The sequence below is a fragment of the Echiichthys vipera genome (genome assembly GCF_963691815.1).
Source record: "Echiichthys vipera genome assembly, chromosome: 7".
In the NCBI taxonomy this organism is placed as follows: domain Eukaryota; kingdom Metazoa; phylum Chordata; class Actinopteri; order Perciformes; family Trachinidae; genus Echiichthys; species Echiichthys vipera.
In genome coordinates this window covers 17766270-17790811 of record NC_139832.1, presented here as the reverse complement: position 1 = coordinate 17790811, position 24542 = coordinate 17766270, and the positions used below count along the sequence as shown (strand labels likewise).

Sequence of the window (24542 nt, the reverse complement as noted above, 5' to 3'; positions counted from 1 at the left end):
GCAGCCATTTGTGAAGAAATTCTAAATAGTTAATGGAAATGTGTGATATGTATTTATGTGTATTGTTTACCTATTATGTCTTCATAGACATTCTCCTCTGATAAAGTGCGTGTTAGGCCCAGTCTGGACTGAGCGTACCAGTCCACCTTGCAGCTTTCTGTAGACGACTGGAGCAGATCCTCAAATTCATAGGACTTCCTGGTGGACAGAGCATTACAAAAGCTTAGGATAATTGCTCGCCAAATAGAAAAGAAGAAGAGGAAGGAAGGATTTTTGTGTGTTCCTGCTGGTGCCTTCAAAAATGTTTGATATGCCAAGCAGGAAAACTGATGTTACCACTTGCTAGTTACCACATCTGGATGACCTCATCTGTGTTTCATCACCACCTAAGATTGAAGCCCAGTAGAATGAAGTGCACACAAGCATCTGTGGTTGCATGTGTTCACACACATACAGTTAAACAAAGTTTCCTCTTTATACGGTACAACTTGCTACATACATTGCAATGCAATGCAACAGTCCTGCAATTAATCTTTCTAAATCGTATCATATTCAGTGTTGCTCTATTGAATATATTTGGATTATAGTGAAAAATATTTTCTCTATTTAGATTTGACACAAAAATATGATACAATACAAAAACTTATACCAACACCCTTTTCCTTAATGCCTTATATTATTGTATGATTTGTGATGGTATCTTCTTTTTGTGTTATTTTGTCCGTTTGTTTTGAACTCTAACACCAATTTTCCTAGGAACTAAGGAAAACTAGCCTGGCTAAATATGTACATTGCCTTGGTTTATAAAGTAAAGTTCAGCAAAGTAAATATCCATGGAAATAAATAAAAACCTTTCTGAGCGTTTTAACAAAGAATAGGCATTGTAAGCTTCACAAAAGAAGGATTTATTGCAGAGCTGTTGCATGGCATTGGGTCAAGCTACAGTAAGTGTACCTAATAAACTGGCAACTCAGTCTATTGGTTCACATGCACAATGTGCAGCACAGTACAATGGACACTAAGAGAAAGACAGCCTGACCAAGCACACAGAACACTCGAGCGGAGTGAGGCCTCCACATATGGTATGGAATGTAACAGATCCAAGCCAAGCTCCAAACAAGAATTCAGACCACTGAGAACGTGAACAATAGATGTACTCCAATACTGCAGAGTTCACATTTTTTGGTTTCCTTACAGAGCTCTGTTTGTTGAACTGTAACCATCTGAATGTGAGTACTACTTAAAAGATTCTGGATTCAGACTTCACACTTTATAAACACACACATTTTTACATTTACAAATACTCAACAACTCATTTTTGATTGCCACAGGCCTTGCACAACCATATCTACCGTCAAGGTTAAATTCTTGAAAAGGCAAAGGGCCTCTTTACATGACTCACAGCCCTCTGCATGTTATTCTCCTCTTCCCGTGAGTTTTGGAAAGAGGAATGTGTTGAATTGATGTGTACATTCCTCAGATCCAACCAATGAGCTCATTCTTTGGGATATTTAGAAACAGGATGATGTCATTGGTTGTTTTGATTTACAGCATATGTGAAAGATGTTGTTCACCTCAGTGTTTGGTTGGTGATGGTGGGGGAAGGGTCAGATAATACACGGAGCCCTCATTGATTAATTATGATTCAACAAGCAACTTTAAATTAATATATTTTGTGATTTTAGTTTTGGGGTTTAGACAAGAATGCTTCAGCAAAGGTCTTAGAGTCTAGCATGGGTGCCATAAGACTGCTCGTCAAAACAAATCGTGGTTGCCTGCCCAGACTTTTCATTCTATCTTCTTATTGTCTTACCTGTTGCTGCTGTCCCGGGGTTTGTCTGCCCAGGGTCTCCTGCAAACTCCAGGTGGTGGGCATGTGGGTAAAGGAGGAGGAGGAATGGATGGCAAAGGGGGCAAGTTTCTCCTTCCTTTCCCCAAGCTAGGCCCTGAAGCTGTGGTAGGGGGGGGCGTGTGATGCTGGAAGGTTCTCTGAGGCTTAGGTAGAGGGTTAATAGACGGAGCACCTGGCTCACTGTATACGTTCTCTGGATCCCCCTCCGTCCTCCTCTGCGACCCACTGGGTCGAACAACATCAAAAGTCCCAAATATGGGCTCGTTGGCTCTCTTTTCTGTTTCCTCCACCTCCTCTTTTGAAGGAGGGCAGAAGTAATTCCCTGGAAATGCCAGTGAAGGTCTGTCTGGAACCTCCTTTGTTGCCTTCTCCAGTTTTTTAACATGAATTAAAACACTTTTCTTGTCTTGGGGTTTTTCTGTTAGCTTGGAAGCTCGAAATCCCCTCTCTAGGATCACTTCTCTGTCCTTTTTTGTTAGGCCCTCTGGAGATTTAGGCCTTGATTCCCCCAGTTTTCCAACATTCTCCTTCCCTGAGTCTTGTCTGTCCCAGCTGACAAGCCTCTTGCTATCTGTCCTTTGGACCTCTGAAGCTTTGGATTCCTTTTTTCTTACCGTCTCAACTTCCTTCTGTGTCATGCTCAGTGGACACGTCCCTGTTGAAGCTAGTGGGGCAGGCTCCTTTTTGCCCTCCCATTGTGAGATCTTATCACGGATGCTGGCAGTCTTGACTGCCGCTGGGCTCTTGTTGTTCAGCTTGCCACACAGCCCGTTCTCTACACTGGGAGTGCGTGGGTCGGTGGTGGTGGTGGCTCTTCTGTGAGCTAGCATGGTGTCGGGAGGACCCGGGCTGCAACTCAGGCTGAGTAGGGGGGAGTGGGGACGCTTGTTGGACACAGCAATGTCCCTCCTGTCTCTGTCCCCTGGTGGCCCGCACACCTCTTGGCGCTGGGGCACCGCAGACGACGGAGCCTCCCCAACTTTCAAGCCACAGCACTGGAGCCTAGAAAAGAAGCACACAGAAAAATCAACATACACACTCGACTGCTTGTTTAACCCTTAAAAGGGTTGCAGACAAGCCACCTGTGTCATATGTTCACCAGGAAGTTACTTAAATAATAAACAGAGGCAACACTAAACAAAATAATATGATGGTATTGGTATTTTTCAGACCAGGACAACAAAATAAGAACCAAATACCCAGTTAAAATTGAGGTTGCCATACATTAATATTTTACAAATCCAGAGCAATCCAATCCATTGCAAATGGGGCTTGACATTATTATGAATAATTGTTAAGACAATACATGTTTTAATCAGCTTAAGATAATATATTAAAGCTTTCTTGAGTTGCTCATTTTGAAGTAAAGGGCTGAGGCATATTTTAAGATTAACAGGCTGTCAATCACAAGATGGACCATGAGGAGGGAACAAAAGTAAACCCAAACAAACAAGACAAGATATGCAAAGAGTAAGATGAAAGTGCTAACAACTGATGTGTATTTAAAGTACAGTGCACTGTTATCAACAAAAATAGTTTATAATGCAATTATTTCCATAGAAATGTCAGTTGCTGTGTGTTGTGTTGTGTAGGTAGCTAAGACTTGTGCTCCCCATAGCTCTTAAAATTAGCCACACAACGTGGGCACTTACAATTACGTCTAAATAGATCTTTGTTTTATGGGGTACACAAGAATTCTTGTTAAAAGAGCTCAGACGTCTGTTTGGTCCCTCTGTTTTAGCTGTGAGTCACTCCTGGTAGATTACTGGGTCACGACTGTTTGAACTCTGAGTTTCGGGGTCAAAGTTTACAAGCTACACACACAACTATTCCGGGAGAGGAGATGAAAGTATACAAGGAAGTGTAGATGTGCATCTTTTCTACTCCCAACCCTTAAATCTTGACCATTCATCAAGTGATTGAATTTCCAACAAACAGAGGAAACGCAGCCTTGCTGGGTGACTTCTGATGACATGTGAAAACCAACAGTCATGCAATCCAGAGGAAATCTCAGGGGGAAAGTACTGATTCAAGTCTCCTCAAAGACCCTTAAAGAAAAGAATAAACTTGATATCACAACTACTAACCAACATGGAAACCAAATAATTCTCATTTAAATTGCTCTGGGTTTTATTAGTTTGGGCCATCTTTCCCTCTCCCCTTTTTTCTCTCCTTTTGTGTCCCTCGGTTGAAACAGCAGTTTTTATCAAGCATGAAGCAACAGAGGAGAAAAACTGGGTCAAATAGAAGAGGGGTAGGAGAACAGCAGTAAGCGGGGGAACGACTCAGGCAGCTTTAGAAAAAGAGGAGCAGATGGAGGGGGAAAATGAATAGTGTATTTTCCCTTCACCATCTAAAAAAACACTTGTGATTAAGAGAGAAAAGAGGGATTGAGAGACAGGTATAAAAAATGGGCAGAATAGAAAGCCTGTCTATAAGCCACAGCCAAGGATGGGTGAAGCATTGAGATGAGGGTCATTGAGGGCAGTAAGAGGGAAGGGGCTAGAAGGGCACAAAAGCTTCTCTAACCAGGTGAGCTAACACACACAATATCAGTGGATAAGAGAAAGGGTTTGAAATGGGCAAGACAGAGACAAAACTAACTTATTTTAATTAAATTCCTTTCCTGTATATCAACTTTTGATAATTCCTCAAGAGAAATATACTGAGATTAACAAAGCAGACCCTAAAAACAACAGACGTTCAAACCTTCCACTAGACAATCCATGTCATTGGCACAAACCAAAATCCCTTCATTATAATCTAAATAGCAATAATGAACAACAAGGATGACATAAGGGACTATAGAGGGTGGTCACATAGGCATTAGATAGTGGCAGTAGGGGGGAAGTAACGGTATTTAGATGCCAAATGGCCAACTCTGCCTTGCTCTCTAGCTCTGCTGTTGTTATATTGCTGATCCTAATGGAAACAGGTATCTTCAGCTGGCTTACGAGCAGCAAAGAACTATCTGATGGTTATGGGAGAGGTGCAGTTTGGGCCCAAGCAACATGGTGTGAAGAATATGTGGAAGTATAAGACAGAGTAAAGTGAGCTACTCACTCACAGCTTTTGTCACATCCTGCAGCAGCTGGAGGATCTACTAGTTTTAGAGGTATTTTCCACGACTGAAAGTTAAAGGATGATCAGATCAAGTAAATTTAACCTAAGACTCTACTTTCATGTCTGACCAAGTATGATTTGGACAGCTTGGTCTAATGGAAACATAATTCTGGCAAATTTATAAATGTACATGTACAGGTATGTACATGTACATTTATACATTTTTCAATTTCAAACCCAACACCTCAGGTTTGTAATGCAGGCTTTCTGTTAAACATTTGAAGTCTCAAGCCTAAGCTCATATAACCCCGATGACATCATATGGGTTTTTCCTTTTTAATTTTTATTTTGGAGAGCTCCTTCTACCAAAGAGGACAAAACCGTTTTGAGATTTTGAAACAGGATTTTGCATCACACTAGCGCTATTATAAGCATGCAAAAAAGAGTGTTTAGTGGTCAGTTATTTCTTACTAATGCACACTTTTTACTTAATTTCAGTGAACCAGATTTTAATCCTGTTGTTGATTATTTGTAATGATAATTCCACTCAGGATTTGCTCATTCAGTGAGTCTAGGATCTGGTCTACAGTATATTTAAAATTAATAGGACTGTTACTTTGACAAAGCCACCCGATATCATCAATATAACCATGCCCTCTTGCTATAAACAAACATGGCCATTACCAAGAGAATAGGCAGCCTCTACTGAGCTCTGTACTGCACTAGCTAATCGGATTTCATAGGATATTGCAAGCCAGGTAGCTTGCTGGAAGAAAACAGGAGGTACTTTTGCTCTTTCTCCAGTAATAACAGACAAAGCTTTGTCTGTTATGGAAGACAGTAGCATTGGGAATGTCACCATGACAAACAGTAGCACTAGCAATAACGACCAGACAGTAGGTTAGGGATTTTACTCTCTTGACCATTTCTCATTTTTATATGGAGTAACTGTTTAAAAAAAACAAATACAATACACACTTAATGATGGCTAAGAGGCATGCTCAAGATGACTTTGACAATAACACTTTGACAATAACATATTCCAAAATAAGCATTACCACAGTATTAACTGTAGCACTGATATGTTGTAGTCAAAGAAAAATATTTGATTGGATTTAAGGCACCTACCCGTTGACTGATTGGTAGATACAGTTGTCAGTGTTTGTACAGAGCAACAGGGCCCTCCCACCGGTCATGGTGCTAGCAGCTGGCATCCTGTCACACAAAGAGAGAATTGGTCAGTTAGTACAATATATTTGAATACTGGGGTGAGTGCATTACATGGGTGATAAAGGTTTTTTGAAACACATGTAGATGTAAAGCAGACCTATATTTTAGAATAGAGGCCGGGAAGTTGCAAAGAAAAAGACTCAAAGCCAAACTGTTACAGAGCATTCATTGAGACGATTGAAAAAAAGTCCAGTATTTGGTCCAACTATTTATATACACTACTGTTCAAAAGTTTAAAAAAAGTTTTTTAAAAAATGCTGTAAACTAAGAATGCTTTCAAGAATGGAAGTGTTAATAGTTTATTTTCATCAATTTTCAACATGCAGTGACTGAACAGAAGAGAAACCTAAATCAAATTAATATTTGGTGTGACCACCCTTTGCCTTCAAAACAGCATCAATTCTTCTAGGTACACTTGCACAGTTTTTGAAGGAACTCAGCTCGTAGGTTATTCCAAACATCTTGGAGAACTAACCACAGATCTTCTGTGGATGTAGGCTTCCTCAAATCTTTGTGTCTCTTAATGTAATCCCAGACAGACTGGATAATGTTGAGATTAGGGCTCTGTGGGGGCCATACCATCACTTCCAGGTCTTATTGTTCTTCTTTATGCTGAACCTAGTTCTTAATGACATTGGCTGTATGTTTGGGGTCATTATCTTGCTGCAGAATAAATTTGGGGCCAATTACACGCCTCCCTGATAGTATTGCATGATGGATAAGTATCTGCCTGTATTTCTCAGCATTAAGGACACGATTAATCCTGACCAAATCTCCAACTCCATTTGCAGAAATGCAGCCCCAAACTTGCATGAACCTCCTCCATGCTTCACTGTTGCCTGCAGACACTCACTATTGTACCGCTCTCCAGCCCTTCGGCAAAAAACTGCCTTCTGCTACAGCCAAATATTTCAAATTTTGACTCATCAGTCCATAGACCCTGCTGCCTTTTTCTGTACCTCAGTTCCTATGTTTTTGTGCATAGTTGAGTCCCTTGGCCTTGTTTCCACGTCAGAGGTTTGGCTTTTTGGCCACAAATCTTCCATGAAGACAACTTCTGTTCAGACACCTCGGGACAGTAGATGGGTGTACCTGGGTCCCACTGGTTTCTGCCTGTTCTGAGCTGATGGCACTGCTGGACATCTTCCAATTTTGAAGGGAAATAAGCTTGATGTGTGTTTCATCTGTTGCACTAAGTTTCCTTGGCCGATCACTGTGACAACAATTATCAACGATGCCAGTTTTTTTGTTCTTCAAAAAGGTTTGAGCAGCACATCTTGAAACCCCAGTCTGCTTTGAAATCTGTGTTTGGAGAGACTTTGCTAATGCAGTATAACTACCTTGTGTCTTGTTGCTGTGCTCAGTTTTGCCATGGTGTATGACCTGTGACATACACTCTCTGGAGCTACCTCTGGTGGCAGCTTGTAGCCGCAGCTCCGGTTGTGTTTTTTTTTAACTTTGTTATTTGTTGGTTGCAGTCTTTTCGTTTGTCATCAATCAATAAAGTATTTATTTTCTTTTCTATTCTATTCTATTCTATGAAACTGTATTCCACAACCTCACCTCAGTAATTTTTGAACAGTAGTGTATGCAGATGATACATAAAAACAGGCAGATATACAGACTGACAAATGCGAGTTAAGTCAAAAGAAGAGCTGCTTCCTCAGAACTCCATTACTCCATTACTCTACCGCACACTCTACTGTGTGAATGTAAACTACAAAATAACCTCACATTTCTGTGGTTAGCAAAACTCATTTTCTGAACCATGCTGCAGAGAAGCAGAGCTCACAGGCTGCACGCCATCCCATGAAAACTGGCAAACACCCACTTGATTAGTAATTAGAGGATACAGCTGAAAACATAAATTGGCTATAGGCATAAACACACATTTCCAGCACCTATGTGGCATTATGGAAAACTTATGGAATATGCAATTCCTGCATCTACAAATCCCCAGCTTGGGATAGATAAAGTATTTCTATTCTATAGTAAAAACTCCACATTGTAATAGAATCAAGCTCCTTCTGGGAAACATCACTGGCAGCGGTGAGCCAGAGAAGGGCACCAAGTTCAACTTTTTTAGGTTATCACTCAGTCTCGTCTTTTTGTAATTGCCAGAACAGATTTCTGGATTGGATGGTCTTGTTTCAAGACCAATACTGCACACACATTTTGTTTTTGCACTTCATGTCCTCTCCACAAACTCTCCTTTCATTCCAGAAAATAACTTTCTTAATGTTTCTGTGTGTCTTCCAGCGCTACACATTTCCCTCTGTTCTTTATTACGGACAAGCAGTGCCAAGGCGACTGTGAGGGAGAGAAATTATTACTTGGTCCAATTGTCAGTATAATGAAACCAGATCCTCTCGGAGCCACAGCAAGACCATCCATAAGTAACAGAGGCACTGGTGCATAGCACTTATGACATGGCCTATGAGAGCTGGTTGAGGGTTGGCATGGAAGTGAAGGGCCTACCCTCTATCTGGCACAGATGTGGTTAACATTAGAGAGGGGGGAAGGTCAGGGTTAACTCCTGTTGGCAGGTATTCACACATTTGTTCTTAAGTCAACTCACAGAGACACTAATACATGCTTCGCCACCCGGCTGCAAACCCACACACAAAACCTCATATAAAAACACACCTACAGTATATACTGTAGAGCTACACATCCTGCCAAATAGTCCATACTCCAGACCAACTTATGGATGTGTGTGTATGTGTGACTTCAACCAGATGTGCTTGGATACTTTAGAGTATCCGTAGGCCGTTAAACATTTCCTGAGCACTGCCTGGTCCAACCACTCCCCACCCCAACCCCCTCTCTCCCATTAAAAACCTGCATTAGCTAACCCTCACACTTCACTCCCTTGCACCCTGACTATGTAGGGAATGTGAGCCTAATTCAGCTGAATTCCACAAATTTTTGTCACAACTGGCAGTCAGTAAATAGGCCAAAATTTAGCTGGATTACGTAAAAAAAATAGCTGAACTCTTCCATGAGTTAACAACAGAATTGGCCCTCTGGGTCCAGTGTTTTGGAATAATTCTGGGATTTTCCTTTTTTCTTTTCCAGAGAGAAAGAACAAATGGACACTGCGGAAAAGCTGCGGTCTCGTCTAACAAGAAGAAGACTATAAGTACTATGTGTAATTTCTAGTTAATAGTTTTGCTCACAGTTCATCTTACAGCCCTCTATTTCTTTGTCTTTAGCCCCCCGGAGAGAGGAGGAGGGTTTGCGTCAGCCATCCACCGGCCCGTAGGCCCAAATTATATTCAGCTGTGAGGCGAGCAGAGGTCACATGTTTGAGGGGAAACATCAACCATTTCTTTCCCTTCCTCCCCCTCCTGATTCTTTTCTCCTTACTCAAACCCAACACAGAAATGAAGAACAGAAATCCTGCATGTAAAGGGGGGCTGGCAAGGGGGACTATAAAGAATGTATAGAGCCTCCTAGTTTTACAGTTTAATTTTTCTCTAGGTCAGGGAGGGTGTAGGATATCACAGGGGGAGAGGAAAGATGGGGGATATGAAGAGAGGGAGCAAATCGAAGAGGAGAAGGGGGTTGGGCAGACAAGGGTTGTCAAAACTAAAGAGGAAAGTGGATATTGCAAAGAATAATATACGTATAATGTTGCGCTGTGAAAACAGTGTAGGTTTTTAGGCTGTCCCACACGCCAAAACAGAAAGTGTTGTTCAGTGGAGAATCTAGTGCCTTAAAAGGTAGTTCTTGTGTTTTCACAAAATTCTGACTTACTTGGCTTGAAAATCTCAAACTTGACTCATACAACCAGGACAGCGCTTTCCCACTATCACCTAAACCTGACAAGAAGTAGTGCCTTTGCATCTCATAGAAGCAGTAAACTTGACAGCAATGACAGTTTTACAGGGTTGGTTACTGAGGAAACTGTTTTTGGGAGTAGTAAAGGCCTTTGTCTCCTACAGCTATTGGCAACTATTGTTAACCCTGACCCTCAGAGTAAGATGGCCACCATGACAATGCAGAGGCTGAGGGAAGCCATCTGCTGAGGCCTATAAACACATCACGGGAAACTGCCCCCTTCAGCCATAGCCCTCTGAGGTGTGACAAGCTGTGGACACTGGGGCAGAGGAAGTGGAAGGAGTATTATTCAGCAGCTGGGTGGAGAAGATAGCAGCGATGTTACAATCGAAACAACTCACAATATTTCTGATTGATATTTAAAGAGACATTAATAATTTTCAATAAAAAGGGATGAGTGTTCAGTGAACATCACACAATCTTAAACGCATGACGCCTTTACTAGACAGAGCTAGTCGGAATCAGAGGCAGGACATCAGAGCCAAGAATCAGACAAACCCTGCAGGAGATTTATATCTGCGGATGGTCACTGGGTAATTGGCTATGGGCAGGTTCTTATAAACATGTAGTCACATATACCACTGAGAAAAAGAAGTTGTTATTTGTTTGGGCTTAATGACTGGCTCTGAAATAAATAGAATCTCAGTTATTCAGTACCACCAACTATTTTCAAAACAAAACAATAAAGCTGAAAGTGGAGTGAGGTGGGGGGATGATACTGACTAGAGAGACAACTTTGGTATTCCTACAACAAAAGGTGGGGCAAAATTTGCAAGTTTTTACCTGGGGGCAGCACTGCAGTGACCATGCAATAACTGTTTCAAAAGGGCTGATCTCTCTATACAGTGCCTATTATGGGACATATCAGCTTTGAATTTTTAGACCCTTGTTGGAAGGCAAGTCTTCACTACTGTTTCTAACAGCCATATGCAAAGGCAGGGTGAAAAGCCTGCTGTCATAGAGAGGGGCAAGATGTGACAAAGTATATATATATGGGTACAAAAGTTACGTGACAGAAAAAGTTGTATAAAAAAATAAAAGAAAGAGAGCTAGCTGTTCAAACACTGCTTTCTTTCTTACTTCCACACACCTGGCCAATAGCTGTGTAAAATGAGTGGGAATGTTGTTTCCAAATATGTTCAACCATCTTACAAACACTTCTGATAAAGCATACAGGCAGCTTTAAAGGCTGTGACACACAGAGAAAACCATCTGTCAAAGTTGGGCCAATGGTAAGTGACCGTCGCCCTAGTTTTTGCAGTGTGTCTCGCACCGCTGGCACTAGTCAGCCCTCATCAGCTGTTTTGTGACTGATTCGGTATAGTGAATCAAAAGTAAATAAATGGCTAAAGTTAAGAGGCTGTGAGATCGAAAAATAAATTTGTTATATCAGGTAAGGTTATTTTTTGGCAATTGAGCTCTTAAGCAGAAATTGTTCAGAATTGAGTATGATTGTTGGATCACACATGGTAAATATAATTGTTTTTTGTAAACATCCAGTTTTGTTGTTACGTGCTAGCTGGTTAACTAGCGTCTTGATGGTTCCCCATATATATATATATATATATATATATATATATATATATATATATATATATATATATGTGTGTGTGTGTTATATAGCAGTAGTCTCCGCTGTTCTTTGAGCTAAAAAGTTATTTAAGGGTGCTGATATACTGATATGACATGTTACAGGTAAATGTGTACAGTGAGAACTTTGATGAGCCTCAGAGGTATCCTGTCATACTGAAGTAGTGAACTAAGGTATTGGACATTTTGAGCTGCTAGTGGCAAGGTGAGGAGTCATGGCATTAGGAAAAATGGATAGACAGATGGACAAACAGCCCGACCGACAATGGAGCCATGACCCTGATAAAAGAAAAATAGAAAGGTCCCAGTTAAGTAAAAGAGACAGATATAAGACTACAGGTTAAAATATTTTCATTCTAAAGAGCTATTTAAGATGAGATGATAATGATTAAAAAAACACATCTCAAAACCCTATACTCTTTTCCCATTGACTCACAGACCAAAGGTCCCATATCAACATAGGTCTGCAGTATGACCCTTCTCCACAGAACATGCCGCTATTGACTCGAAACTCCACACATCTGGCAAACAACTTTTGAACACCATTTGAACTTGATCTAGTCATTGAGTTGTAAATGAATCTCTGATTCACAGAGACTTGGCACATTTTTGTCTAGTATGTTAGCCAGCACACAAATCACTCAGCGGTACACACATGCAGGCCTCTCATGGATGACACTTTGCCTAACTGGTTTTTGTTATACTGAACTCACAACATGTTCGATTCATAGAGGGAGTAAAGGAATCTGCCTGGACTCATTCAATGACAATGTGATGACACACACACACACACACACACACACACACACACACACACACACACACACACACACACAGCAGTGTTACCAGTACTTGTGTGAATCCTGTTATATATATATATATATATATATATATATATATATATATATATATATATATATATATATATAAACGTTATATTTCACAGTGCAATGCAATACAAGTGCAGAAATCAACTCTGTTTGTGGTATCAACTCAGACAGTGATACCGTCAACTGGCCTTTTTGGTTTGTGTCTAGCTCTTTTCACTAGTTATCTCTCAGTGTAAACTCTTGGTGATAATCTGAAAAGGTTTGACTGTTGAAGTTAAATTAGATTCATCACACTGTATGCAGGTGGCGCTGTCAGTGTTTTGTAGCAAGCTTTGTCCTCTGAGTTGTTGTCAGCGAGCTGTTGGCTGCACTCTGCTGTAGTGCTTTGGAGGCCTGCCTGCTTGCCTCTCCTCAACAGCTGCTTCTCATAAAGATTTCATCCTCCCCTCTATCCCTCTGTCCCTCCATCCAGCCCTGCAGACACAGCTAACACCATGACATCATCATCTCTTGCTTGTTCTTCCCCAAAATGCTCTCATTTTCTCTCTGTCATTTCGAAATACCTAAAAAGGGCAAAGTTGCTCACAGCCCACACTTCCTTTCACAGTAAGGACATGGAGTCACACAAAATATAGAAAGCAACCGAGATAGGTTTTACATAAAACTGGGAAGTTGAGAACTTGATTACTCAAAATGGGAATTATACACTGCAAAGAAAAACATCTTTCTGCAACAACACTGAGTTGAGGACCCTATCCTCTACAGGATGTGTCTCACTATAGCATGTGTCAAAGCCTTGCCTGCAATCAATTTAATGCACCACTGCACATTTAGCTTGCTCTTTCTGGAATGGCAAACTTGGCTGCTCTCCTCCCTGTCCTTCACTCTTTTTATTTCTCCCTTTTATACTCTCTCTTTCATTCCCACTCAGTCTTGGAGTTGTGGGGACAAAGGTATGATGGAGGAGAGAGTGATAGATATGAGGGAAGGATGGGAGTGGGTGGGGGGTAATTATTTTAGCTTCTCGTTCTCTTTAATACTGAAATGTACCAAGTTTGACCTTCCGCAGATTTGTTTTGAGCATTGCAGGGTTGCCAGATCTGACATGAAGTGTTTGGTTTGAGTGATATGGGGATTTCAGAGTGAATGACATGCTACCTTGACCTGGTAGGCTTTGACAGGGTTTTGACTGGTTCTCGAAGAAGTAGAAGAGGAAAGCGTTGATGGTAAAGGAAGGGATGTATTGAGAGGAGGGGGGAAGGAGAGGGTCGGGCAAATAAACAATGGAATTTTATCTGGGCTCAGCAGCCTCCCTCTCTCTTTTTCTCTCTGTTTCTGTCTCTGTGTCCTGTTCAGGGCCCCTGCTGCTTTCCCAAGCTGATTTAATAGCAAGGCCTTGGACATGAGCCAAACAGGCCAACTCTATGACTGTGTGTCTGTATCCGTGTGTGTATCTGCCCATGCATGCGACTCAAAGCCGCACACTCAATGAAATTATCAATTTTTCCTGCATGCCATGTTTACGTCTCTCTCATCTTTCTATCTCTCTGTTTTTACTCACATTACTTTTCCATCCTTAACTTTCCATTCTATATCCAACCACACACCGGGATCTCCGCTGTACAATGTACAGTGGTAAAGATGCTTATCAGCTAGCCTTTAGGGGGAAAAAGATAAATGCACGCGCACACACACACACACACACACACACACACACACACAGTACATTTATACGCCATCCTGCTGTCCAGTGTCCTATCCAAACCTATTGATAGTCCTGCCCTGCTGTGCTGTGTCCTCTTGCCCCTCCACTTCTCCCCCATGCTCCCTCCATTGTTCGGAGAGGATGGAGCACTGAACAGCATTGAAATTGGGTTAGCCACAGCACCAGACAGGAACTGATGGGGGATACCACAAACAATTAATTTCTCCTTGCATGTGTTTTTGCTTATCAATCTACTCCAGTGTCCATTGTTGTATTTCTAACTCCACACATATATAGCATTTCTTGTTATTGTGGTTGTCGTTTATTGCTGAAACTCTGACGGCCTGGGTGTTTACAGTCTATCCCACTGGGAGCTGGAAGAATGGGCCAGAATATTACCTCAGAAAATGTATAAACAAACCTTAATTATAATTGGGGCCACAGAGGAAGCTACTATGGATGTAATTATGGCACACTGGCACAACCAAGGAACCAGAGTGCATGACATGAATAGTTGTTTTTTGGTTTGTCTTTGTGCATACCCAAACAGAAAGAAAGTGTGATGTAACTTGCAGAAAGTGTGAGTATCTCCAGAAAAAAAGTTGTCAAGCACAGCAGGTATTTCTTTGCTTAAGAATTCACCCCGTACAGTAAGAACTTTAGTTCGTTGCTGACAAATGTGACAGCTCTGACTACCACAAGGTCAGAATGGCAGCCAACGGAAGGAAAACTCTATACAAAATCAGCAAAATCCTCCTAAAAGTCCTTCTCACTCGCTCCACCTGTCAGAGCTTACAAATGACCACCCCGTAACAGTTTAACCACTGGCTTTTAATGGGGAAGGTCTCCCTTTCCCTTTGGAGTTTGTGGCTTCCATCCCACATTCCAATGACTGCAAATGGTGCAGTTTGCAGGCTAATGATGCGCTAAAGTCTTCAAAGTGATAAGCCCTTCTAGAAATACAAGTTTAGAGGGGGAGCCTTTCAACTTTTGGCCTGATAAAAGTGAAAATTTAAGGGATAATTGAAAAAGATGTGTGGAAGCTTTTCATCACTGAGGAGTTTTTTAAACCTGTACTGACCTGACAGAAATTGGATTATAAATTAATTCTTCTATCTCAAGAAAGGCTATTACCTGTTGCTAATAAATACAAAGAGACATTGACTAGCTCAATGAAGAGAAGATAAGCCTCTGTACCAGAGAAAAAGAGAAGCTCTTCACAATAAGAAGAGAAAAAGAAGTGGAGGAGGAATATGGATCTGTCTTGGAGGCAGAGCAAAGAAAACTGGCTCTATCCCCCATCTGGGAGAGGGTGTCATGTTACATCTCTTTGCAGAGTCGGAGCATCTGTCCTTTGACTCCCTCCCATAGACATGTCAGCTCCTCCTACCCACAGACAGAAAGCTCCCAATCACCAGAGCTCCTGACTCATCCCTTGTCTGCTCCCAATTACCCTTCTGGCTCCACAGACCAGTGCCCATGCCAACACATCCTGGGGCCTGCGTTTAAACAGCACTCACTTTGGCCTGCACAACCCCATCCAACACTGCCCATCAAATTACAAAACCTGGGACATTTGCAGCTGAAGCACCACTCAACTGTTGAGTAGTGCTTCTTCAGCCAACAATCAAAAGATTTTCTGCTTTAGGCCGCAGTATGCTTCAGATGAAAGTGCTAGTTGGATTAAGATGATTAATATATATACACCTGTTACACTTGGCTCTTAAAGCTTGCTGACCTTGGCATTTACCTCAAAGCACATGCCTAAGCACACCATCACAGAATGTGGTTGTATACTTTAAGTCAAACTTACATTTTCATCTTTTTGTGTTGGACAAGAAAGCAATTCTGAATCTGAAAAGGCTGCTATCATTTTACGTTTTTCTGTATTCAGCTCCCTTCCTTCCAAAGTCAAATTAGTGCACACCATGCTACCTTGGTGTAGAATGCACCTGTGGTTGGAGTGCTATGGTTGCAGCGAGTGTAAATCGTCGCTGACAGAGTAAGTAAGGCCGTTGACAGGAAAGCTCATCAAACAAAAGAAGCCATGGAGCTCTTCCTGGCAATGATCGGTTTGTCGGGTAATGGATAAGGTAATTCATAAACAGCCACAGGTAATATGCCTGGTGATTCACACACACACACACACACACACACACACACACACACACACACACACACACACACACACACACACACACACACACACACACACACACACACACACACACACACACACACACACACACACACACACACACACACACACACACACACACACACACACACACACACACACACAAACACACACACACACACACACACACACACACACACACACATAGTCGTCTGCAACAGCTGTATTCCGTTTCAGACCTGGCATGTCTTACACATCAGACAATACCTGTCTCTGCTGTTAACAACTCCCACAGGACCTGATTTTTTACACGTGAGGAAGTGTCATTGAATACACCATAATTCGGGTAAATAAGATGCCTAACAGTGAGCAGTATTTGCAGCATCTGATATTACATTGTGCTGACACACAATGTGGGATTTTTGTACCTAATGGTAAAACCTTACCTTTCTAAAACTAAAACAGGCTCAGCCACAGCAAATGTGCAGCATTGAGAGGACCTTCAGATCCTTTCAACAATAACCTGGCTTCTTTAGCACACTAACATTATTCTCTGGGCCCCAGATCAAATTTCTCCTCCAAGCCACAGACTCTGAGCTGAGCTCCCAAGCCCAAATCCTCTCCTCTTCCTCTCCTTCCTGCCCCCCCCCCCCTTTACATTTTGAGGGTTCCGCTTGAGAATTCCCACCAGAGCTCCCCCGTCCCATCCCTGCTCCCCTGCTCCTCTGCATGCCTGCACAGAAACAGATTTTTATAATTCACCCGCCAATCCCCAGGAGAGCTGAGCAAGGCGAGAGCTTGGGAAAGTGCTCTTCCGGAGTGTAAACTCCAGAGTCAGAGTCTGAGCCGACGTTTTTGACCTCCACACACCCTGTGACCGACAACTGTGAGCCTGAGCCAAGACCGCCAGTGGACAAAAAACTGAGTGAAATGGAGAGGGGTGTTTAGCTCTGCTGTAGCAAGCCCAACTAAGCTGATCTAAAGATGTGCATACCCATCGAAATTTCCTAAGGACAAGTTTTATTCAATACATGGCAAATATACTTTGTAGTCTGAATCTTAGCAGTTATTCTACATCTATTGTACATTTAAAAAAATCTGTACTAAATTACGAGACAAAGATTTTTAACTTCAGCCTAAAAAAGCTAGTAGTAGAAGTAGTAGTAGTAGTAGTCATAATGATATGAACCAAAAGGAAGTCATCCTCACATTTCTGAAACTGCAAAAAGCAAACATGTCTGTTGATCAACTAATTTATCAATTATTTCAGCATTACATCAGAAATACTGAGCAACATAACGAGGAGAAAAAAAACATTCATGCAAAAATTGATCGTCCTATAATCTCATTAAGGCTATCTCTATCCACATCTATCTATGCATACAGAACTAAATAGGACGGATGTAAACTGACACCAGGCTCAGCAAATACAATTTGACACTATATAGCAGTATAGGAAGGATGAGATTATTGTAACCATCATTACACTGGAGACAGACAAAGAGAAAACTACTACTTTTCAAGCTCTAGAGCTTAACAAAACAGTGTTTGGATATGATTTGGTATGATCAAAGCTCTCTGTCTGCAGTGTGTCTGAGTATCTACTCATTAAGTTGTTACACTTGGATGAGCCTCCAGACATTGTTTTAATTCTCATTATAAAGTGGATCCCTAAAATGACAGGTAAACAAAATTCTTCTCATTCTCAGTCATGGCTGCAAGAGAAAGAAGAAGAAAAGGAGAAGAAATAGTCTGATGATTTGAAGGTCATAGCTCTTACAGTTTTTCCAACCTAAATATTATACACACACACACACACACACACACACACACACACACACACACACACACACACACACACACACACACACACACACACACACACACACACACACACACACACACACACACACACACACACACACACACACACACACACACACACACGCATAACCAAACTAACAAAGCGTGCGGTAAACTTTTCCCATTTAGCTTGGAATGCTCATTATAACGTGGCAACTGGAGCTTAAATCAACGAGCTATACAGCCACATTAAAGTTACACTTTGAACCCAAATGGACGCATTCCTTTCCAGATGGCAGCCTTCCCACATACAAGTTCTTTTTCCGAGCTGGGGATGTCAAACAAATGGTAAATGCGTATTCACGTGTAAGTACAGTATGTCAGTGGATGGTCAAGTATGTGTTTGTGGGCATGTGTTTGTATTCATGTGTCTGTGCATGTTCTGGTCTATATTTCTATGTCTGTGTTTGAATCTATCTATGCCCATTTTTCTACATGCGCTTGTTTGTGTGTGTGTGTGTGTGTGTATGTGTATGTGTATGTGTTCTAGAGTGTGTGTGTGGGTTGGGGTTTATGCCACCGCCACACACTGCCAGTGGGCGCGAGCTGCAAAGCCAAACCAGGCTTGAAACCCTGGGCTTTTGGATAGCCTTCTTGCATCGGTTTTGCTGTGATGATTCTCTCGGCCCACATCAAACTCCCTACCATCAAAACTGTAGCTGCCTCTGTCTTTGCCCCTCTCTCCAGACTGAACTCTACTAGAGATACACATTCTTGACTGTAGTCTGTGTAAACAACGCAGTAGGACAGGGTTTCAGCCTGCCATGTCCTGTCAAATGTCCCAATTAATTCTGCCAGACAGAGCAACAGCTTGCAAGCGACAGGCAGTGAGAGAAAGAGTGTATATGTGTGTGTGTCAGGGTTAAGGGAGTATCTAATGGAAAAAAACATGGCCAGCTGCCAACTGAATAAATGCTTCAAGTATCCAGTGTGATGGTATGCATTAGCCATGCATACATGCATGCATGTATCTGTGTTGATTTGACTCTTACAAGAACAGGGTTACGGGTCTAAGATGGCATGCATTATCCATGCATCTGTTTATGTGTGTGGAGGAGGGGGGCGGGGGTTTGATCATGACTAAACCATGGCAATAAACCAACATCCCAGACAATACCCCCCCAACACACACACACACACACACACACACACACACACACACACACACACACACACACACACACACACACACACACACACACACACACACACACACACACACACACACACACACACACACACACACACACACACACACACACACACACACACACACACACACACACACACACACACACACACACACACACACACACACACACACACACACACACACACACACACACACACACACACACCATATCTTTGAAACAAGAGGAATTCTTTCACCATCACCACAGGACACATTCTTTCTGAGCATGTCACCGTGGTGACAACAGCAGCTCGGGGATGGCAGGAGATTGGCCCGGTGGGGTTTTTAAGTTGCAGGCTGCCCCACAGAGTGCCTGTCAAAAGCCAGTTCCTGTAAGAGGAGGGGTTCCTGTAAGAGGAGGGGTATACAGGCTGTAACCTCCTAAAGGCCTGCTGTCACTTTTCTGAGCAGAAAAGAATAGAGAAGACAGATGCACACACACACGCGCACACACAAAAACACACTCATAGACACAAGCACGCCATGCAACCAGTAGGAAAATGTAATAAACTGAAGTTAAGTTTAGAGATACAGTAACATGTATGTGAGTTCTGTGAATGTACAGGTTAAATATACACTATGACATGTGTGATACACACACACACACACACACACACACACACACACACACACACACACACACACACACACACACACATCAAAGTTAAGCTAAACACTGTTTTCCTAGATGAATTTGCACTCTACTGACTCATACCAATCATCAAGACCAATTTCTTCACTTCAGCATGCTTCCAAAAAAAAAAAATAACAAGCTGATTCAGTTGTGAGAGATGACAGACATAAACATCTGGTGTTTGAGGTTTCTTTTTTTCCCCTTACAAAGCATGCATACTAATAAAAAAAAATATGTTAACCTCACATGGTTTGCATGTATTGATATGTCAGGGTGTGTTTATGCTAGAAATCACAAGCCGCAAAGAGTGAAAAGATAGATGGGCATTCGGCAAGAATGTCTCATGAATATGAGTGTGTCAATATTTTGGTGTGAAAGACAGGAAAGGGGGAAATAAACAGCAAAAAAATTAGAGAGAAAATGCCTTGAGAATGAATGAGTGTGTGTCTGAGAGTAAAATGACTCATTCAGAGTGGAAGACTGAAGCTTTGAGTGTTAATATTATGAGTGATGAATACAAGGTCACAAATACCGTCTTTTCCACCACAGTGCACATTGTCTTGCAGAGCAGTAATGCAGACAGTTAGCCTCTGCCCCTGACTCAGAATGTAAACAACTGACCCAATCCGCACGCACACACACGCGCGCGCACACACACACACACGCGCACACACACGCGCACACACACACACGCGCACACACACACACACACAAACACACAAACACACACACACACACACACACACACACACACACACACACACACAGGCTCCACACCAGAGTCCTTTGACAAGATTGCAGCCCACTTATTACTACCTTGCTGACTAGCAGACAGACAGTCCCTCTGTCTTTATCTCCAACTCTATAAACCTTCTCCTCACAGCACTGAAGAGTCAGCCAGTCTCAATTCAATAAACTCTCAACTTTACTCTGTTAAGTAAATACAACGCCAGGACAGACAGAAACAGGAGAGCAGAGGAATGTTGATTTGTGGTCTGTAAAACAGCTATTGACCTGCTGAAGCTGTTCATTTATGCCAATGTGTTAATAGAACTGAATTTAAGAGGTAGGGCAGAAAGTTGTCCCAAATCGAAGAGCACTTCAACTGCTATTACAATCAAGAATATTAGTTTTCTAGTGTTGCACACTCTATGTATCTTGTTCTCGAGTTGAATGATTTCCCAGCAGGCTGAACAAAAAGGCCTGAGGAAGCTGCTGAGATGAATTATGTTGGCTGATTGATAACCATCTCTTGAGGGTCAGTGCTTATAGGACACAGCAGACATTCCAGTTGCCTTAACAGAGCATCCGTTATCTCAGATGAAGTCATATGCCTGAGTCACAGATACACAGATACATGGATATAGCAATACTTGGATGAAAAGGTCCCTACAGTATTTGTATCACGAGTTCAACCAACACAACACTAAGAACATATTGTATATGCATGTCACAAAGGCTTGACATAGAACATGTTTTTTCTGGTTGCAGAGGGCAGTTATGAGGTGGACATTCCCAGTCGGAAAACAACGCATTAGTTGCCAGACAGGCCTAGACATTAACCTGCCCAATGTGTTGGTACTAAAATTGGTCTTTGGTGTTCAGTCATTTTTATTGAAGGAAAGGGTCAAGAAATGTACTGTAAAAAGTCATCCCTGTTCCTGTAATTTCACATGTAATCAGTTGGGGGCAGTATAGTGACAATATACCAATCAAGAGAAGAAGAAGTTGTTCTTGCAAGCTGCACAATACTTCCAAACATACCCATCCAACATATTTCAAAAGTTTTGTGTGGTAGGGAATGCATTCAAATGTGTTTGGTAGGCCTTAAGGGTGAATTCTGCAGAAAACTGTGTTTGTTTACAATGAAAAATCCGCATAGTACATTAACTTTTTTTTCTTTTTTTTTTACAGTTGTTTCCTCTAATATATTGGCAATCAAACAGTGTGGCCAATATGGTGATATCTTTTTTCATTCAAAATTTTCAAATTCGAAATGCATCACTTCCTGAAATTTCCAAGGCCACAATGCAGAAGGTGGTTACATTCAATTAAAATAAAATGTTAAAAATGCCACAAACTCTATCTTATATCGCAGACGTCCCTTAAACTATTAAGATCATTCCTCCAAGTGTTCACTGACATCCTGTTTTCAGAAACTTGAGCTGTATGACCACAGGTACAACCTAAAAAGTTCAAACCCACCAGTTTCAATCATGCCTGATCATGAAGCTGCCAACAACTTGTTATCTCTAATCCTTGAAAAGCTGACTTTTTGGAGCCACCTGAACTCCTCTGACTGCCCTTGGGAGGTCTCCACCCATGCCTGCCTCCTCACAACAATAAAGGCTCTGGGACTCAACATGAAGAGGTGCCTTTGTTCACAGCGAAGAATGCTCATCTCACTTATCCTCTCCTCTTTTCTCTCTCTTCCCCTCAACAAACTGGATTGGAATGTGTTGGTTTTAGTGTGCACACTGACTGTTCACCAAATGTTCACCAAACCATCATTCACTTTGTTTTCATTTAATAAGCAGATGAGAGCTGACAGCCATTGTGCATGTGTGTGTGTGTGTGTGTGTGTGTGTGTGTGTGTGTGTGTGTGTGTGTGTGTGTGTGTGTGTGTGTGTGTGTGTGTGTGTGTGTGTGCTCAGATACTTCAGTGAGGTACAGATGACTCTCTTGTGGGCAGCAGTAATGGACTTGGTGCAGAAAGTTTTGAGAATGGCTACTTAAGAAACACTCAGGCATACTCTAACTGGAGCCAAAGCAGTCCAGAATGAAATATACTCAAATAAACACAGAAAAAACACATCCTAACATTTACCATCCAATATCATTTTAAAAAGCATAAACCCACATTCTCTTCATGGACAAACACACATGCATGCTGACACATTCAAGGTCACGCACAGGCATATACATTGATGCATATGTATGACGATGAATCATAAAGCACTATAAATGATTCTCAGACTAAGCAGAACACTTAAGGGGCAAAGAAAGTTGAACATATAAAGTATTTTAACATCACTATGTGTTCATTAAACTGCATAGAAAGATAGCCACATTTTTAGAGCAATTTTACTGGCTTTGTTTCTGAGAACATTTTAAAAAGTACATGCCAACAGATATTACACTCACAGATACTCTTTAACTCTTCACATTACCTTTCTGAGCTGGGTGAGCCTTTGTGAAGTGCTCTTGGAGTAGTTTCTCATTTTGCGTAACCTGACTCCGCAGAAGACAGCATCCACTTGCATGGTTCCTTTCCTTCAAAGTAGTTTGCCTTTCCCCCTCTTTCTCTCCCTCTCACGTCCACGGTTTTGTACACCTCTACTGCCTCCAACTTCTCTCACTTTGCATAGCCCCTGCCTGTACCTTTCACATATACACACAGAGAAAGCTCCAAGCACACAAAAAGTTTGAAAAAGGCACAAGGTCAGAGAAATCCCTCCTCCCGTCCAGCCTCCGGGCTAAAATGTTTACAGCTCTTTCTCCGCTCTCAGCCCCGAAACACACTCACTCATTCGGACTCCTATCTCTGAATGACGCCGGCTCCTTCCCTTTCTCTCTTCCCTTCTGAAACTTTTCCCACCCCCTTCCTTTCTCCCTCCTTCTCTCTCTCTCTCTCTCTCTCTCTCTCTCTCTCCTCCCTCTCCATTTTCCATCATCACACCCTCCACATCCCCTCCTACCCACTTAAACCCCCCACCACTGAACTAATCTGCAGCTGGCTGGCCGATTGGAGCACTAGTTGCTGAGGAAACCGAGTGTCCTGCTAAAAAAAAGAAAAAAAAAGAGGAATGGAGCAGGAAGGGGCAAAGCTGAACACAACTGAATACATAAATAACAGCCTCCTCCGGGAGCCAATTAAAGAAGCCCAAGAGCCACTCTTCCTCTCTAAATGAGGGGACGGCATGTTCATCTATTTTATCTCTGCAAGACTTTGTTTACTGGTTCACATGCACCAGTCAACAGCAGCAACATCAACAACAACAAAAACATCTACAACAAGTAGTGTAGAGCCATAAGTGGTGTGTGCTGAATGCTGTGTGTGGTGGGACTGAGTGTTCCGAGACAGAAAGTGGTTTGGCAGTGTTTGGGTTGATTACCGCTGACCTCTGCTCAGGGAAAGAATACCAATCGGGGAGTTCAGCTCACCATCAGGCCCAGGGCTGCATAGTAACTCAAAGCTCCTGTGGAGGAAAAGAGTGAGAGAGCAGGAAACAAGGCTGGACATGCATACTGATGACCAGTGTGATTAATAAACGACCTGTTCAACCCCACAGGCCCTCTTTGGCAAGTCCATTATTACAAATGTATGTTTTACGGACAGTTTCCAAAGCCTACTATCTTTATATTGAAAATATGTTATACACATATATGAATATTTGGTTATTTATGTTACGCAACACACTAAAGATTTGCTATTTGATGTTAGGTTGGATCCATCAAAGTAGCAAATGGAAATAATTTACAAGTATCTCAAGATTGCATGCAAGTACAGTACTTGTGTAAATGTACAGTACTTAGTTACTTTCCACAACTAAAAGACACACAATTACATACACAAGCAAAAGAACCAAGACACATCCATGAA

At 41.9% G+C, this 24542-nt stretch overlaps 1 protein-coding gene across 1 annotated transcript in view; it reads right to left on the bottom strand.

The window, feature by feature from the left end:
• LOC310949324 (DENN domain-containing protein 2A) overlaps positions 1-23403 on the bottom strand; it is a 36766-nt gene extending 13363 nt beyond the window's left edge. Inside the window, exons 1-4 of the mRNA XM_083916733.1 lie at positions 23110-23403; positions 6044-6130; positions 1814-2854; positions 71-198 (exon numbers count right to left, since the gene is read on the bottom strand). Of these exons, the coding sequence (XP_083772859.1) occupies positions 71-198; positions 1814-2854; positions 6044-6129 (1255 nt within the window). The 5' untranslated portion in view covers position 6130; positions 23110-23403. The remainder of the gene's footprint in view (positions 1-70; positions 199-1813; positions 2855-6043; positions 6131-23109) is intronic.
• Between the last annotated feature and the right edge of the window lie 1139 nt (positions 23404-24542).